Raw genomic sequence first — 17,444 nt, 5'->3', positions numbered from 1 at the left:
TCACCAACATTGTGAATCCACTCCAAAGGAACCAAAGGCCAAGTCAGAAGAACACTGTGTGTGAACTGTACACTCAGATGAAGTTGTATGTACAGTTGAAGTCGGAGGATTACATATACCTTAACCAAATCCATTTAAACTCAGTTTTTCACAATTCCTGACATTTAATCCTAGTAAGAATTCCCTGTCTTAGGTCAGTTAGGATCACCACTTTATTTTAAGAATGTGAAATGTGAGAATAATAGTAGAGAAAATAATTTATTTCAGCTTTTATTTATTTCATCATATCTCAATTAGTATTTGGTAGCATTGCCTTTAAATTGTTTAACTTGGGTCAAACGTTTTGGGTAGCCTTCCACAAGCTTCCCACAATAAGTTGGGGGAATTTTGGCCCATTCCTCCTTTACAGAGCTGGTGTAACTGAGTCAGGTTTGTAAGGCCTCCTTGCTCGCACATGTTTTTTCAGTTCTGCCCACTAGGATTGAGGTCAGGGCTTTGTGATGGCCACTCCAATACCTTGACTTTGTTGTCCTTAAGCCATTTTGCCACAACTTTGGAAGTATGCTTGGGGTCATTGTCCATTTGGAAGACCCATTTGCGACCAAGCTTTAACTTCCTGACTGATGTCTTGAGATGTTGCTTCAATATATTCACATCATTTTCCATCCTCATGATGCCATCTATTTTGTGAACTGCTCCACCTGCAGCAAAGCACCCCCACAACATGATGCTGCCACCCCCGTGCTTCATGGATGGGGTGGTGTTCTTCAGCTTGCCAGCCTCCCCCTTTTTCCTCTGAACTGGTCATTATGGCCAAACAGTTATATTTTTGTTTCATCAGACCAGAGGACATTTCTCCAAAAAGCACGATCTTTGTCCCCATGTGCAGTTGCAAACCGTAGTCTGGCTTTTTTATGGCAGTTTTGGAGCAGTGGCTTCTTCCTTGTGGAGCGGCCTTTCAGGTAATATCGATATATGACTCATTTTACTGTGGATATAGATACTTTTGTACCTGTTTCCTCCAGCATCTTCACAAGGTCCTTTGCTGTTGTTCTGGGATTGATTTGCACTTTTCCCACCAAAGTACGTTCATATTTAGGAGACAGAAAGCGTCTCCTTCCTGAGCGGTATGACGGCTGCGTGTTCCCATGGTGTTTATACCTGCATACTATTGTTTGTACAGATGAACACGGTACCTTCAGGCGTTTGGAAATTGCTCCCAAGGATGAACCAGACTTGTGGAGGTGTACTATAGGTCTTGGCTGATTTCTTTTGATTTTCTCATGATGTCAAGCAAAGAGGCACTGCTGAGTAGGTAGTTCAAGGTAGGCCTTGAAATACATCCACAGGTACACCTCCAATTGACTCAAATGATGTCAATGAGCCTATCAGAAGCTTCTAAAGCCATGACATAATTTTCTGGAATTTTCCAAGCCGTTTAAAGGCACAGTCAACTTAGTGTATGTAAACTTCTGACCCACTGGAATTGTGATACAGTGATAAGTGTAATAATCTGTCTGTAAACAATTGTTGGAAAAATTACTTGTGTCGTGCACAAAGTAGATGTCTTAGCCGACTTGCCAAAACTATATTTTGTTAACAAGAAATTAGTGGAGTGGTTGAAAAACAAGTTTTAATGACTCCAACCTAAGTGTATGTAAACTTCCGACTTCATCTGTAATTGAAATGGGCACAGCACATTCATAGAATTATTATAACACAGATTTCTACACTTTTGCCATAGGAAATATAGGTTTGAGTCAACATTTCATTGGTTTGACATTAGTGTTTATAGGTATATCCCCTCACAATGCCTAGAGATTGCAAATGCAGTCTTGTCAGGAGAAGGCCTCAGCAGGGGTGTATTCATTACGGTTTACTGTTCAAGAACCAAATGGAAACAAACAGAGCAAACAATAGTTTCTATTGGACGAATTCAGGTAGGTCTATCCTTGTTTAATTTCCGTTTGCTTCTGTTTAAAGGTGCAATATGCAGAAATCAGTACATCATTTCCTGGTTGCTAAAATTCTAAAGGTTCGCTTAATTTCAGTTTACGTGACAAAACAAGAAAATGTAGAGAATCAATGTACCATCTAAACCACTGTTATTTTTTTGCATTTTGTGTAACTTATTTTTTTATTTATTGTGTACATAATGCTGCTGCTACTGTCTCTTATGACCGAAATAACTTCTGGACATCAGAAAAACGATTACTCACCGTGAACTGGAAGAAACTTTTTCCTTTAATGAGTCCGACAAGAAGAAAATCCTGCTTTCACTGGAACAGGCCCAGATCCATGCCTTTTGCGTAAAAAAAAGATGCCAGGAAAGGGGGCGCAGTTCGGGGATCCTTCTGAGAATCCGGAGGCGAGCGAGCAAATTTCCAATGGCTTCCATTCTTCGTGTTAATGTGCAATCTTTAGAAAATAAAATTGATGACCTATTATTAAGATTGTCCTACCAACGGGACATTGAAAACTGTAACATCTGTAACATCATATGTTTCACCGAGACGTGGCTGAACGAAGAAACGGACAATATAGAGCTGGCGGGATTTTCCATGCACCGGTAGAACAGAGACACTACCTCTGGTAAGACGAGGGGTGGGGGTGTGTGTCTTTTTGTCAAAAACAGCTGGTGCGCGATGTCTAATATTTAAAAAGTATTGAGGTATTGCTCGCCTGAGGTAGAGTACCTAATGAGAAGCTGTAGACCACACTATCTACCAAGAGAGTTCTCATCTGCATTACTCGTAGCCTTCTATTTACCACCACAAAGCGAAGTTGGCACTAAGGCCATATACAAAGAAGCATATGCAGAAATGGTGTGGCAGGGGACTTTAATGCAGGCAAATTTAAATCAGTTTTACCAAATTTTGTGCAACCAGGGAAAAGCCAGGGGTAAAAAATCCTAGACCACCTTTACTCCACACACAGAGATGCATTCAAAGCTCTCCCCCGCCCTCCATTGGGCAAATCTGAAATCCTCCTGATTCCTGCTTACAAGCAAAAACTAAAGCAGGAAGTACCAGTGGCTCAATACGGAAGTGGTCAGATGACGAGGATGCTACACTACAGGACTGTTTTGCTAGCAGAGACTGGAATATGTTCTGGGATTCATCCAATGGCATTGAGGAATACATCACCTCAGTCATCGGTTTCATCAATTAGTGCATCGATGACGTCATCCCCACAGTGACTGTACGTACATATCCCAACCAGATGCCATGGATTACAGGCAACATCCGCATCGAGCTAAAGGCTAGAGCTGCCGTTTTCAAGGGAGACTAATCCGGACTTTTATAAGAAATCCTGGTATGCCCTCAGATGAACCCTCAAACGAGCAAAGCGTCAATACAGGATTAAGATTGAATCCTACTACACTGGCTCTGACGCTCGTCGGATGTGGCAGGGTTTGAAAACTATTACGGACTACAAAGGGAAACCCAGACGCGAGCTGCCCAGAGACGCGAGCCTACCAGACGAGCTAAATGCCTTTTATGCTCGCTTCGAGGCAAGCAACACTGAAGCATGCATGAGAGCACCAGCTGTTCCAGATGACTGTGTGATAATGCTCTCGGTAGCCGATGTGAACAAAACCTTTAAACAGGTCAACATTCACAAACCCGCTGGGCCAGACGGATTACCAGGACGTGTACTCAAAGCATGCGCGGACCAACCGTCAAGTGTTTTCACTGACATTTTCAACCTCTCCCTGACCGAGTCTGTAATACTTACATGTTTCAAGCAGACCACCATAGTACCTGTGCCCAAGGAAGTGAAGGTAACCTGCCTAAATGATTACCGCCCCGTGACACTCACGTCGGTAGCCATGAAGTGCTTTGAAAGGCTGGTCATGGCTCACATCAACAGCATCCTCCTGGACACCCACTCCAATTCGCATACCACGCGAACAGATCCACAGATGACGCAATCTCAATCGCACTCCACACTGCCCTTTCCCACTTGGACAAAAGGAACACCTATGTGAGAATGCTGTTCATACAGCTCAGCGTTCAACACCATAGTGCCCACATAGCTTATCACTAAGCTAAGGACTCTGGGACTAAACACCTCCCTCTGCAACTGGATCCTAGACTTCCTGACGGGCCACACCCAGGTGGTAAGAGACGGCAACAATACGTCTGCCGCGCTGATCTTTAACACTTTGGCCCCTCAGGTGTGCACTTAGTCCCCTCCTGTATTCCCTGTTCACCCACGACTATGTGGCCAAGCACGACTCCAACGCCATCATTAAGTTTGCTGACAACCCACGACAACGATGAGATGGCCTATAGGGAGGAGGTTGGAGAACTGGCAGTATGGTGCCAGGACAACAACCTCTCCCTCAATGTGTGCAAGACAAAGAAGCTGATCGTGGACTACAGGAAAAGGCGGGCCGAACAGGCCCCTATTAACATTGAATGGGCTGTAGTGGAGTTGTTCGAGAGTTTCAAGTTCCTTGGTGTCCACATCACCAACGAACTATCATGGTCCAAACATACCAAGACAGTCGTGAAGAGGGCACAACAAAACCTTTTCCCCCTCAGGAGACTGAAAAGATTTTTGCATGGGTCTCCAGATCCTCAAAAGGTTCTACAGCTGCACCATCGAGAGCATCCTGAACGGTTGTATCACCGCCTGGTATGGCAACTACTCGGCATCTGACCGTAAGGTGCTACAGAGGGTAGTGTGAATAACCCAGTACATCACTGGGGCCAAGCTTCCTGCCATCCAGGACATATATAATAGGCGGTGTCAGAGGAAAGCCCATAAAATTGTCAGAGACTCCAGTAACCCAAGTCATAGACTGTTTCCCTGCTACCACACGGCAAGCAGTACCGGAGCACCAATTCTAGGACCAAAAGGCTCCTCAACAGCTTCTACCCTCAAGGCATTAGACTGCTGAACAATTCATCAAAATCGCCCCTTGTATCGCCCCTTGTACCCCCCTTGTACACTGTTGCTACTCGCTGTTTGTTTGTTACCTCGTCATAGTCACTTCACCCCAACCTACATGTACAGATTACCTCAACTAGCCTGTACCCCTGCACACTGACTCGGTACCGGTGCCCCCTGTATATAGCCTCGTTATTGTTATTCTTATTGTTTTACTTTTTATTGTTACTTTTTATTTGAGCCTACTTGGTAAATATTTTCGTCTTCTTGAAGTGCACTGTTGGTTAAGGGCTTGTAAGTAAGCATTTCACGGTAAAGTCTACACGTATTCAGCGCATGTGGCAAATAAAGTTTGATTTGATTTGTTTTGAAGCATAGAAATAACACACATAGAACATAGTGGGCTCACAGGTGGCACAGCGGTCTAAGGCATGGTATCTCAGTGCTAAGAGGCATCACTATAGTTGCTGGTTCAAATCCAGGCTGTATCACATCCAGCCATGATAGGGAGTCCCATAGGGCAGCACACAATTGCCCCAGCGTCATCTGGGTTTGGCTGGGTAGGTTGTCATTGTATATAAGAATTTGTTAGTAACTGACTTGCCTAGATAAAGGAAGGTAAAACATTAAAAGAACAGATCAACTGTTTCTTAGACTTTGTTTCAATGAGAATGACAGATTTATAACTCAGGTAGGGTTGCCCCAAAAGCTACATATTGCAGCTTTTAGATTTTTTTTTGCAACAGAATCGGCTGAATGAATACACCCCAGGTAGGCAGGTCCAAAAAGTGAGTAGCACCACCCAGTGGATGTTTACCATAACAATTACTTCATTGAATTGTGAATGCATGTCACCCCATGTGTCACCCTCCATAGCTGCACCACATGACACATGTTGTTGGTGTTACTGCCCGAGATGAAATTCTATTTCATTTTAATGCCCAAAGGGAAATGTAAACAATATAAATAATTAAGATATCATAAGGATCTAGAAACAATTAGAATCGGAAAACAATTAAAAGGGATGGGACTGAATGAATTATGGCTTTGAAAGCTAGAATCCTTAGTTGCTACATCAATTTTTGGACTTATAAATGAATGATACCCATTGATTCTTGAAGAATATAATGTATAAATGCGTCATGAGCTTAGCTCAACTGTCATACCCCATCAGAACCAAATATATGAGCTTGTTTTACTCCAATGTTTATAAACAATGTACATGTAAACAAACACTGTATAACCTCAACACATGGTTAAAACTTGTTTATGGATTTAATGGATGGTCAGTCCTTGCCTCCATAGCTCTGTCTATGAATTTGAGAGGGGTTATATTTCTCCAGGCCCCATCCCACAGCTTTTAATTTAAAAAAAAAAACCAAAACAGAGGCAGGTTTTAATACCTCTGTGTTAACGGTTCAATTAAGGACATTATTTTAATAGTATGCTAGTGTTATCAGGGGGGTGGGCGTTCCTCCTCTGGCAGTAGTGTAGACTTTTGGTGAGGAAATGATTTATGTCTGTGCAAAGGCTTGTCATACTGCTGCAGTAGAATTTGTAAGCTCATTTAGTCGGCCTTTGGATAACGTACAGTATGTCTGGAATTGAGTTCAAATGTGTCCTACCAATTTCCATGCATTGTTTCCTTTATTATTACCTGGTTAGTATGGGGAAACAATTTGATATAAAGAAACCCCTACAATGGTTCACATGCATGTGTTGTGGTTAAGTAAAGTACACAAGGAAAGGACGGGGTGAGGAAATGTCGCCAATTCAGAGTATTGATGGAGGCACGTTGCCAACAAACGTTCTAGCATGCTTTTGGAACCAACAGGGCATCGCTGGGGCAACGTGATAGAAAGGCATAGCAGAGCCCCGTGCAGCCAGGACACCGCCCTACTCAACCAATGAATGCATTCGCCAGGCCTGGGACACTGCACTAGGGCGGAGTCAGTGTTGGTTGAGGACCAATCACTGCAACACATGGGAGCAAGCACGTGTTATTTTCCGTGTTCCCTCCCAGTCATATAAAGCGAATGTGCAGTTCTCTACACATTCTGTGTAGTTATAGGCGATCCACATTGAGTTGTTTCGCTAAAGATGTCATTCTAGGTTTCTGCAATTTCAACCATTTTAAGCCTAACTTTACAGAATACATTGTTGAAGACATTAAAACAAAAAATACCACGGAGCGTACTTTTTCTTCATGGAAAAAGGTGAGAATGTCAACTTTGATCAAAACCTTGCTACCTAGCTAGCTAACTGGTAAAAAAATAACACTACTTTGCTAGCTATTTTATTAGTAGTACAAGAAATAGTTGCTACATAGCTAACTTAGCTAGCATTAAAAAAAATATATGATCAAGCTATCTGCAACAGCATTGACATTGGTTAGTGTAGCTAACATTGTTGTGGCATGCTGGCAAGAGTACTGATACGTTAAAGGGATTTATGTTGAATATCGATACACATTTCAATATACGGTCAGATGTCGAGGTACAATCTAATGTTGTTTTGGTCAATTCGTGTTCCCTAAAAGTGAGACCCATCTTTTGCCAGACTTGTGTCAGGTAGAATAAATGCATGAGCGCATGCGGTCGTGCCATAGCCAGTGGAGTTGAGGCACGTTGCCTTCGCTGTCGTCAACACAAACATCCCCCACCGGGGTCATCCTGCCCACGTTGTCTTCTGTCGTCAACAATAATATCTCCCAACGGTGTCTTCCTGCTACTTACAGTAAACCCTCAAGACATGCCAGATAGTGAAATGGGCTGTGAAGTTAGTTTACCCTATGTCACCTGTTATCGTCGGTTAACGGTTCTTCGAAGTGATGAAATGATTTATTATGGTCAATGGAATATATGGAGAGCAAGTTTTTTGAGCCCCCCAAAAATGAATGTGAGGTTGTTGGAAAAAGGATATTTCCCCTAGCTAGCTAAATTTTTTGAATGTCTTAATAGATTGACATTAGGCTATGTACAACTTTTTGAGTATGTTTAGAGCCTAACGTGATTATTTTTGCAATTAGTTAAATCCTTACTAAGAAAGTCCTTACTTGGATGCTTATATGACCTTAGATGATTTAAAATCAAGCCATTTAGTTATGTACATTTGTAGTTTGGGTGAACACTAACTTTTACAGCAGTGTCATTATATTAATGTTTAATTGCAGATGAGATGTAACACTGTCTTTACACAGATGTATGACTCATGATGTTATGTTACTCACCACTCATAAATTGGGAATTGTTTCTTCCATCAGGTATTCTGTCAAAACCATTTCGCACACCGACTGTGCACATGAGGAAGAGCAAACTGATAAAGGTTTCACCCATCTTCTCTTCAATTGGCTTATCAGATTCATAAGCTTAGAATTTACAAAAAAAATACAATCTCAAGATCAATGAGACACAGTAGTTTATCTTCTGGCTCATTTTTACTTGACCAAACCATGACTCTATTTAAGTCTAGTAGACCCACCTAGTAGCAGTATTAGTGTCACAGTTCTTTGTTTTGACATATCATTTTTGTCAAACAGCAATAGTAAATCACTCATACTGGTTATTATGAGTGATGAGAATGCATATACCACTTCTGTAAATGACACTAGTGGAGTAGGTGTAGAAGAAAATGTGGTGGGACTGAAGGCGGGCTGCCAGTCCCCTGAGTCTGGACTGAGTCAGACTGGCAGCTCTGGTCGCTCCAATGGAAAGAGAACTCGGTCTGGGGGCAAGTCCTCCCCCAAGTCCTCAAACTCCGATGACACCGATGCCCACTCGAGTGGGAACGACTCAGCCGAAAGAGAGGTGGAAGGTCACATGGGACGTGAGACATCAACCTGCAGCAGCTCCCATAACGGGAAGGACTCTGCCATGGAGACAACAGAGAGCAAAAGGTAACACATTTAACAGAATTCATATTTGAAACACCACAACCATTTTCAGATGGTAGGAAGTAGACACCGCTTATAATACTATAAAAGTGTCTGCTCAGCGGTGGTAATAACATGTTATTTTGCCCCTGTCAGAGCCAACTCCCACAGCTCTTCCCCTCCCAACAGCTCTATGGTCTACAGCCTGCTGAGTGGCAGCTCGGAGCAGGACCACCCGTCCACCAGCGGATGCAGCAGTGACCAGCCAGCCCGGCTGCAGACCCAGAGAGAGCTGCTCAAGGCTCTGAAGGAGCTAAAGATCCGCATGCCTGCAGACCACTGGGCGAAAGGCCGCTCCAGCACCCTGGCCTCCCTGCAGTATGCTCTCAACTGTGTCAAACAAGTCCGAGGTAAGATGCTGTTTTTTGAGCCTGCCTTTTGCTAGATGTACTGTATACTGTGTGGCTTTAGCATGAAATAGCAAGCTTATTATCTATATACTATTTATACGTGTGTGTTTAGCGAATCAGGAGTATTATCACCAGTGGAGTGTGGAAGAGAGCCACGGTTGCAGTCTGGACCTCTCTGCCTTCACCACAGAGGAACTGGACAACATTACTTCTGAATACACACTCCAGAACACGGTAGGAACTAGAGCACAATCTTCATCTACTAGAACCAGACCAACAGCTCTCAAACAGACTAAAAGCTTTTAAACCCAACAAACCATTGTTCTAACCTCCCTTGTTTCTTCTCTCTCCTGTACAGGACACGTTCTCAGTGGGAGTGTCCTTCCTCTCTGGGAAGTTGGTGTACATCTCCCCCCAGGCCTCTCCCATGCTGCGCACTAAGCCTAATCGACTCCAGGGGACACTCTTCTCTGAGCTGTTGGCCCCCCAGGACGTCAGCACTTTCTACAGCAGCACTGCTCCCTGCCGCCTGCCCCCCTGGGCCTCCTGTACTGGTTCCAGTAAGTCTCCTACAGAAGTCCTTTAATTTAGCTCTGAATTCAAATGGAAATGGATGATCACATTTTTGCATGTCTATGTGATGTTAATGTACCCCCCCCCCCCCCCCCCCCCCCAATCTCGCTCAGTGACCTCCCCTGTGGACTGCACCCAGGAGAAATCCATGTTCTGCCGTATCAGTAGTGGGAGGGACAGTGAGGGGGAAGTGCGGTACTACCCCTTCCGTATGACCCCTTACCAGCTAACCCTACGGGACTCCGACATGTCCCAGCCACAGCCCTGCTGCCTGCTCATCGCTGAGAAGGTGCACTCAGGATACGAAGCTCCCCGCATCCCAGCGGACAAGAGGATTTTTAACACTAGCCACACCCCCGGCTGTCTCTTTCAGGAAGTGGATGAAAGAGCTGTGCCGTTGCTAGGCTACCTGCCCCAGGACCTGGTTGGGACTCCTGTCCTCATGTACCTCCACCCTGATGACAGGCCTGTCATGGTGGCCATACACAAGAAGAGTGAGTACTCCTGTCCAACAGTCATGCCTTATATATTCTGTAAGGATTTAGAAACCAGCAAATAGATGACTGGTTATGTAGTAATAGTTTTAACATCTTTGGTTCTCCGCTCAGTTCTCCAGTCAGCGGGGCAGCCCTTTGAACACTCGCCCCTGCGTATGTGTGCCCGGAACGGGGAGTATCTCACCATAGATACCAGCTGGTCCTCCTTCGTCAACCCCTGGAGCCGCAAAGTGGCCTTCATCGTGGGTCGACACAAAGTCCGAACGTGAGTAGTCCACCTCTCTGCTACGTCAATGACCTTCACAAGCTTGCAATAGCCACATTTTAACTGAACTGTAACCTGTTTGTGTAGCTATCAAGCAGTACATATTGCATTGTTCTAAACCCCATTCCCTTGTCCTTCTTCCCTCATCTGCAGGAGTCCCCTGAACGAAGATGTGTTTACTCCTAGTATGGAGGTGGAGGTGCGGGCCATGTCTCCAGAGATCCCCAGGCTCAGTGAGCAAATCCACCGTGTGCTGGTGCAGCCTGTCCACAGTGGTGCCTCCCAGGGCTACTGCAGCTCCCATGGATCCCAGCCACACAGGCCCAGCCCGGGCTCCTCAGGCAGCAGCAGCCCCTCCATCAAGGGGATCATCCAGATGACTATCCAGAGACCAGTAAGTACTAATACAATCACAGATGTTTTACGCAGATTTTAACAAGGTACTTTATAACTTGTGGTTACAAAATAGTAACAAACAACATTATTTTAATTAGTGGAATTGACTCAGAAGAAAGTCGAGGTGTCATCGTCTAACTCTTTACCCTCTCTTATCTGTCCTACAGCAGCAGATGACATTCCAGCAGATGTGTAAGGACGTCCACATGGTGAAGACCAATGGTCAGCAGGTCTTCATCGAGTCCCGCAACCGCCCACCGCTCCGCAAACACGCCAGCGCTGGTAAACACTTGACTTTGTAGTCATATTTGTAGTAAAATGTCTTGTCACGGTGTGCTCTAAAATGTCTGGAACGTTTTCATTACAAAAGTATAACCACAAGGATCGAGATGAAAATGAAATTCTAACAGTACTTCCTTTTCCTCTTCTCAGGAGACCTCGTGACGCCAGAGAATTTAAACAAAGACTTGGGACCTATTGGCGCTCTGGGGCCAACTAAAACCCTGGCCTCCGTGCAGTCAAGGAAAGATCCGTCAGCCAACTACTCCTACCAGCAGATCAACTGTCTGGACAGCATCGTACGCTACCTGGAGAGCTGTAACGTCCCCAACACAGTGAAGAGGAAATGTGGCTCCTCCTCCTGCACCACATCATCAACGTCAGACGATGACAAGCAGAGGGAGTTGTCTGGAACAGCTAAAGGTATACAATACAGATCCTATTGAAATCCTATTATGTATTTTTATGCCTCTTTTAAGGTCTGCAGGTATTTTGGACCAAATATCTGTGTTTCCCTACAGATCTCGAAGGGTCACAGGGTAAGGAAGGGTCTAAAGGAGGGCCACAGATGAGTCCTCTGGCGCTGCACTGCAAGGCTGAGAGTGTGGTCTCTCTCACGTCCCAATGCAGCTTCAGCAGCACCATCGTCCATGTAGGGGACAAGAAGCCCCCAGAGTCAGGTAGGACACATCCCTGTTATCTGACTGGCTGTCTGACTGGCTGTTATTTACCTCCCTCTGTCTCTTCTCTCTAGTCTCAAATATATTGTCAACCTTATTCCCTGCAGATATTATCATGATGATGGAGGAGACACCACCCACCACCACCGCCCCAGCCATTAACAACGCCATCACCACGGCAGTGACCCCCTGTCCCTCAACCTTTCCCAGCCCAGCAACACCCAGCCCTGCCCAGCCTGAGAGAGAGAGCCACAGGTCGGCTGGATGCTCAGGCAGCCTGGGTCTGACCAAGGAGGTGCTGTCTGCCCACACCCAGCAGGAGGAACAGGTGTTCCTGAGCCGGTTCAGGGACCTGGGACAGCTCCGCATGCTGGACCCCGGTCCTCCTCTGAGAGGACACACCACCACACCCAAAGGTAAGATGGACACTTCAAGTGGAGATTTAGTTTCTATTGTGTCTGAAAGATGATGTGGATGAGAATCCATTGTTTTTCCATGCAGCTCACCTGTGTGTGTGTGTGTGTGTGTCAGGAGTGCACACCTCGAAGGACTACCCAGCAGGTGGTAACGGACGGAGGAGGGGCCGGGGGGCCAAGAAGCCGAAGCACCAGCAGGAGGGCTCCCAGCATGGGGGCCGCCCCAAGACAGGCTCAGGGATGAACAGAAGTTCCAGAAGGGAAGGGCAGGGGCACCAAGGCCCCATGTTCCCCATGGGTCAACCCCTAATGAGACAGGGACCCCTGACCTCGTCCTCTTCCTGGCCCACCTCTGTGGCCAGCCTCCCTCCTGCCGTGTCCCAGTACCCTCCAGGAGTCCTGCCCTTCTTCCCCCTCTACCCCAACGTGCAACAACAACAACTCCTGGCCCACACCGGGGTGAACCCTAATGCCATGCAGATGGGTTACCCCAGCCCCCAGCCAGGCTTCCAGTACCCCCTGCATGCCAATCAGATTTCCATGCCAATGGCTCCCCCGATGATGGTTGTTCTGCCCAACTACATGTTCCCTCAACTCAATGGAGGTGTACCACAGCTCAACCAGCTCAATACAGCCATGCCTCAGTATAACACAGCCATGCCTCACCTTAACCCCAGTATCCCTGGTATGGCACAACTTAACCAGGCACTACCGCAGTTCAACCAGGCTATCCCACTACCACAACTCAATCCTGTCTTAGCTCAATTCAACCCTTCTGTGACGCAGATGAATGGCATGCCTCTAGCTCAACACAACCCGTCACAGGTCAATCCTGCATTACAGGTCAATCCTGCTTTGTCGATGATCCCACAACATTTTCACAATCCCAACCCAACATTACCTTTCCCAAATCCCATTCCGGTGCCCGGGCTTCCTTGCTTTGCCTTACCCAGGATTGATCCCACTTTTGTCCCACGTGGCAACTCCCGCTCCAGCACCCCTCAGTCCACATGCCAATCCCCCCTGGAGGGGACCAACTCACCCCTCTTCCAGTCACGATGCTCCTCCCCCCTCAACTTGCTGCAGCTGGAGGAGTTGCCAGGCAACAGGCAGGAGGGCATGTCAACAGGGGCGCAGCAGACCCCACCCCCACCTGGCTCGTCGTCTCAGGTCGGAGGTCAAAGCTCTGTTAACCGCAACAGCAACATGAAGGGTGATGCCAAAGAGTACGATAATGTGGGTTTTAAACTATTCAAACAAAATGTAATTCTGAAAAGGTTTTGAGTCTAGTGAGTTCTTGTCATTAACCGCTGTCTCTCCTGTGTTCCCTTCCTCCAGGCTGATGTTGATAACCAGGACGTCATGTCCACCTCCAGTGACCTGCTGGACCTGCTGCTGCAAGAGGACGCCTGCTCAGGCACCGGCTCGGCTGCCTCTGGCTTCGGGTCCTCTGGCTCCGGGTCCTCTGGCTCCGGGTCCTCTGGCTCTAATGGATGCAGCACCTCAGGGAGTGACACGAGTGAGTTTAACCTCTACAGGATCGGTCAGTTCCCCGCGGGACGGTTGAGCTAACGTAGGCTAATGTGATTAGCATGAGGTTGTAAGTAACAAGAACATTTCCCAGGACATAGACATCTGATGTTGTCAGAAAGCTTCAATTCTTGTTAATCTAACTGCACTGTCTGATTTACAGTAGCTATTACAGTGAAATAATAACATGCTATTGTTTGAGGAGAGTGCACAATTATGAATTTGAGAATGTATTTATTAACCAATTAGGCACATTTGGGCAGCCTTGATACAACATTTTGAATAGAAATGCAAAGGTTCATTGGATTAGTATAAACACTTTGCACATACACTGCTGCTATCTAGTGGCCAAAATCGAAATTGCGCCTGGGCTGGCATAATACATTATGGCCTTTCTCTTGCATTTCAAAGGTGATGGTACAAAGAAAAAAAAAAGTTTATTTTTGTATTATCTTTTACCAGATCTAATGTGTTATATTCTCCTACATTATTTGAAAATGTCCACAAACTTTTTAGTGTTTTCTTTCAAATGGTATCAAGAATATGCATATCCTTGCTTCAGGGCCTGAGATACAGGCAGTTAGATTTGGGTATGTCATTTTCAGTGAAAATTGATCCTTAAAGAGGTTTTAACACCGGACAGATTTTTTTTTCTTAGTACTGTGATGGTCAAGGATATTTGTATATAATGACTGATAGTTTCAGAACATAACTGAACATGTTTATTTTTCAACCACAGGAAGCAGCAACACCAGCAAGTACTTTGGCAGCGTTGACTCATCGGAGAACGACCATAAGCAGGCAGCAGGCGGGGCTGAAGAGGCCCAGCTCATGAAGTATGTCCTTCAGAACCCTGTTTGGCTCCTCATGGCCAACACAGATGACAAGGTTATGATGACGTACCAAATGCCCACCAGGTAAGAAATCGTCGTAGTCATGGCAATTGTAGTCATAACCGTAACCCGTCATGATTAGTAATTAATGCTACAGCTATTTAATTGTATTTATGATTGATGTGCATGGAATGCAAGTAGTATATTTGTATATTATTTATTAATGCAGACTGAAAAATAGAAGCTCTCCACACACCATTATGCTGTTAATACAACATTTTAGACTATGGCTTATCTATGGACATGTGTATGATTTTACAGGGACAGGGAGACTGTTCTAAGGCAAGATCGTATGGTACTGAGGGTGGTGCAGAAACAGCAGCCGCACTTCACTGAGGAGCAGAAGAGAGAGCTGATCCAGGTCCACCCCTGGATGGGCACCGGACGCCTGCCACAGGCCATCAACAACCCTGTAAGTCAGCACACAGACACATACTGGAGCTAGTAGCTACACCCTGTCTCTCTGACCCCAAAGATTCACAGGAATCAGTATAGATGACAGTGGAGAGGAATACAAAAAATAATGTACTTGTTAAAGATGTGTTTATTCATCTCTTGTCCCTTTGCTTGTGTTTAGACTTGTACCGGGTGCGGTTCTCCTCCAGCTACCTCCGCCCCCCGGACCTTTGATGTGGAGCTACAGGACATGGATCTGACTGGGGTCCTCCAGCTACAGGAAGAGGCTACCGCACACACAGAGACACATGTTACCATGGCAACAGACACTTCCATCTCTCCACCACAAGCCCCCCAGACAGAGACTAAGGGGGGTGAGGCTGAGAGGCAAGGGGAGCAGGAAGGAAACTGTAAGGACACCAGAGTGAAGGAGTTGGAGGTAACATCCTCATCATCTGTAACAGAGAAAGGGGACTCTGTGGCTGTAAACGGCAACTGAGAACTTCTATATGGCCAATGACTCTAAACCACAATGCATTGGGACAAACGGGGGCCAAGCTCACGGTCAATGTGTTGTGTTGGAACAAAGAAGTGAAAATAAGGAGTCAAAGAATACCTGTTCCTGTCTAAACACATGGAGAATGTAGCTCAATGTATATTGCATCTAAGAAGGTGTAAATATTTGATGTATTTCAAATGGAAATTGGAAAGAGAAGCCCTTGGTAAATATTTAATTGGCATGTTTGGTGCCTGGTCTGCTGGACTGAAGACATGTTCCATTTGTAATTCACTGCTTTGGGGTTTTTCTCCCCTGTAGTGACAATTTGGTAGTTTACAAGTTATTGCGTGTATCAACGCAATGTAATTTAATAGTCCAATGTCCATATTGGAAAATTATGTCAAATCAGTCATAAAAAAAATGAAATCCAAAATTCATGTTGAAAAATATATTTGGTAGAATTCTTTTTAATATTTTCAAAGTAATTTCAGTTATTGTACAGTGTGTTTATTACAGTATACCAACCAAGAGCAGGCATACTACAGTTTTTGTGGGCTGTAATGTAATGTTCTGAATGGTTCATTTTATTGTAATATAATTTTACACTGCAATGCTTGTAACAAGAAGTCACGTTTTAAGCATTATTGGGCAAACATCCTGACTATTTTGTCTCCTCCAGAGAAATACACATTTTCTAAAGACCATGTTATTTGTTTGCATCGTTATGGGTATTTCTGTACAAAAAAGGTATCTTTGATTTGTCAGGAGTGGAGATGGGTGTTCCCATGGTAACAGACCCGATGGAGCCAGTCTTGTTGATTGGACCATACAGTGATGTGAGAGCGTGGGGAGAAAAGGAGCAGGGGCTGACTAAGCTTTACAAGAGCAGGCCTTGATCATACAGAGTTGGTGAATGCCAATATGTTCTGCTACCTCTTATTCCCTCACTTTTTCTCCATTTCATTAGTGTAAATAAAATGATAGTCACTATTATTACATCTCTTTGGAGGATTTTGTTATGTAATATAAAAAAAAAGAAATATAATTGGGTTCTGTTTTTTTTTTTTTTTTTTTTTTTTTGTCTCTTGTGTGCAGGATGTGAGTGTAGCTAAAATCTAGTCATGTGTTCTGCCTTCTCTGCCACTAGATGGTGTTGTGACAGATTTGTTTTAGGCTCATTTCAAGGGCAGCATCCTGATGGGTGATACAAAATGGACTTTCTAAAGTTGGCCACAGTGGTTGATCTAGGTATTTGAACACATTGAAGTCATTTAAAGATGCCACCAACATATCCCTAAGAATGCTGTTGTTTTATTGTCCACCACCCAGGTCCTCCACAGCTTGTTAGAGGGGGCATCCCTGACCCTCGCAGCAAGCCACACTCCAATGTGCCACTCCTCAGTAGTATTGACATGGGTCAAAATAATTCCTGTAATCTTCCGCTCCAAATCCACAGGTTAGGTGCAACAGGAAGTGGGACTTAGAGTAGATTAGAGCAGCTTGGGTCTTAGGTCAGATAAACCCAGTGTGGCGGCTGTGAGGGGCTCCACTAGGACTAACAAATAGCTAAAAGACCTCGCTTCTTAAATCAAATCGTCTGTATTTTCCCATTCTGGAATTGCAAAACAAAGTGCAAAGTGTTTCTGAAGATTACACTGAACTGCTGGACACTGGCCCAGTGAGCGAGGAGGCAGAGGGACTTTTCTTGGATACTGGCACTCACCTCCACCCACGGATGGACTCATGGTCAAATGGTTAGGGCATTGTGCCAGTCAACTGTACTTTCAACAGATGCCAGACTGTTCACCATTGGGCTAAAGAACAGACTCAAATGATTGTC

At 45.1% G+C, this 17,444-nt stretch overlaps 1 protein-coding gene across 3 annotated transcripts; it reads left to right on the top strand.

The window, feature by feature from the left end:
* The first annotated feature begins 6,927 nt into the window (after window positions 1-6,927).
* LOC110509930 (period circadian protein homolog 1) lies at window positions 6,928-16,649 on the top strand. Of its 3 annotated transcripts, none has more exons than XR_002471513.2 (17): window positions 6,928-7,115; window positions 8,162-8,794; window positions 8,927-9,180; window positions 9,293-9,414; window positions 9,539-9,740; window positions 9,867-10,247; window positions 10,362-10,515; window positions 10,669-10,909; window positions 11,079-11,193; window positions 11,344-11,613; window positions 11,712-11,870; window positions 11,978-12,286; window positions 12,402-13,512; window positions 13,625-13,805; window positions 14,556-14,733; window positions 14,971-15,121; window positions 15,287-15,744. XR_002471513.2 is itself a non-coding variant. In XM_021591151.2 (17 exons), the coding sequence occupies exons 2-17, from the start codon at window positions 8,466-8,468 to the stop codon at window positions 15,602-15,604; spliced, it is 4,452 nt and encodes a 1,483-aa protein (XP_021446826.2). In that variant the 5' UTR covers window positions 6,928-7,115; window positions 8,162-8,465; the 3' UTR covers window positions 15,605-16,649. The 3 variants fall into 3 exon arrangements, 2 of the variants coding, with proteins under 2 accessions (XP_021446826.2, XP_021446825.2); XM_021591151.2 differs by having other exon boundaries at window positions 8,960-9,180; window positions 12,402-13,522; window positions 15,287-16,649; XM_021591150.2 differs by having other exon boundaries at window positions 12,402-13,522; window positions 15,287-16,649.
* The last annotated feature ends 795 nt before the right edge of the window (window positions 16,650-17,444 follow it).

The sequence above is a fragment of the Oncorhynchus mykiss genome, chromosome Y (assembly GCF_013265735.2).
Source record: "Oncorhynchus mykiss isolate Arlee chromosome Y, USDA_OmykA_1.1, whole genome shotgun sequence".
Lineage (NCBI taxonomy): Eukaryota > Metazoa > Chordata > Actinopteri > Salmoniformes > Salmonidae > Oncorhynchus > Oncorhynchus mykiss.
The sequence above is the reverse complement of the archived record's forward strand: the minus strand, read 5'-3'. Positions and strand labels throughout refer to the sequence as shown.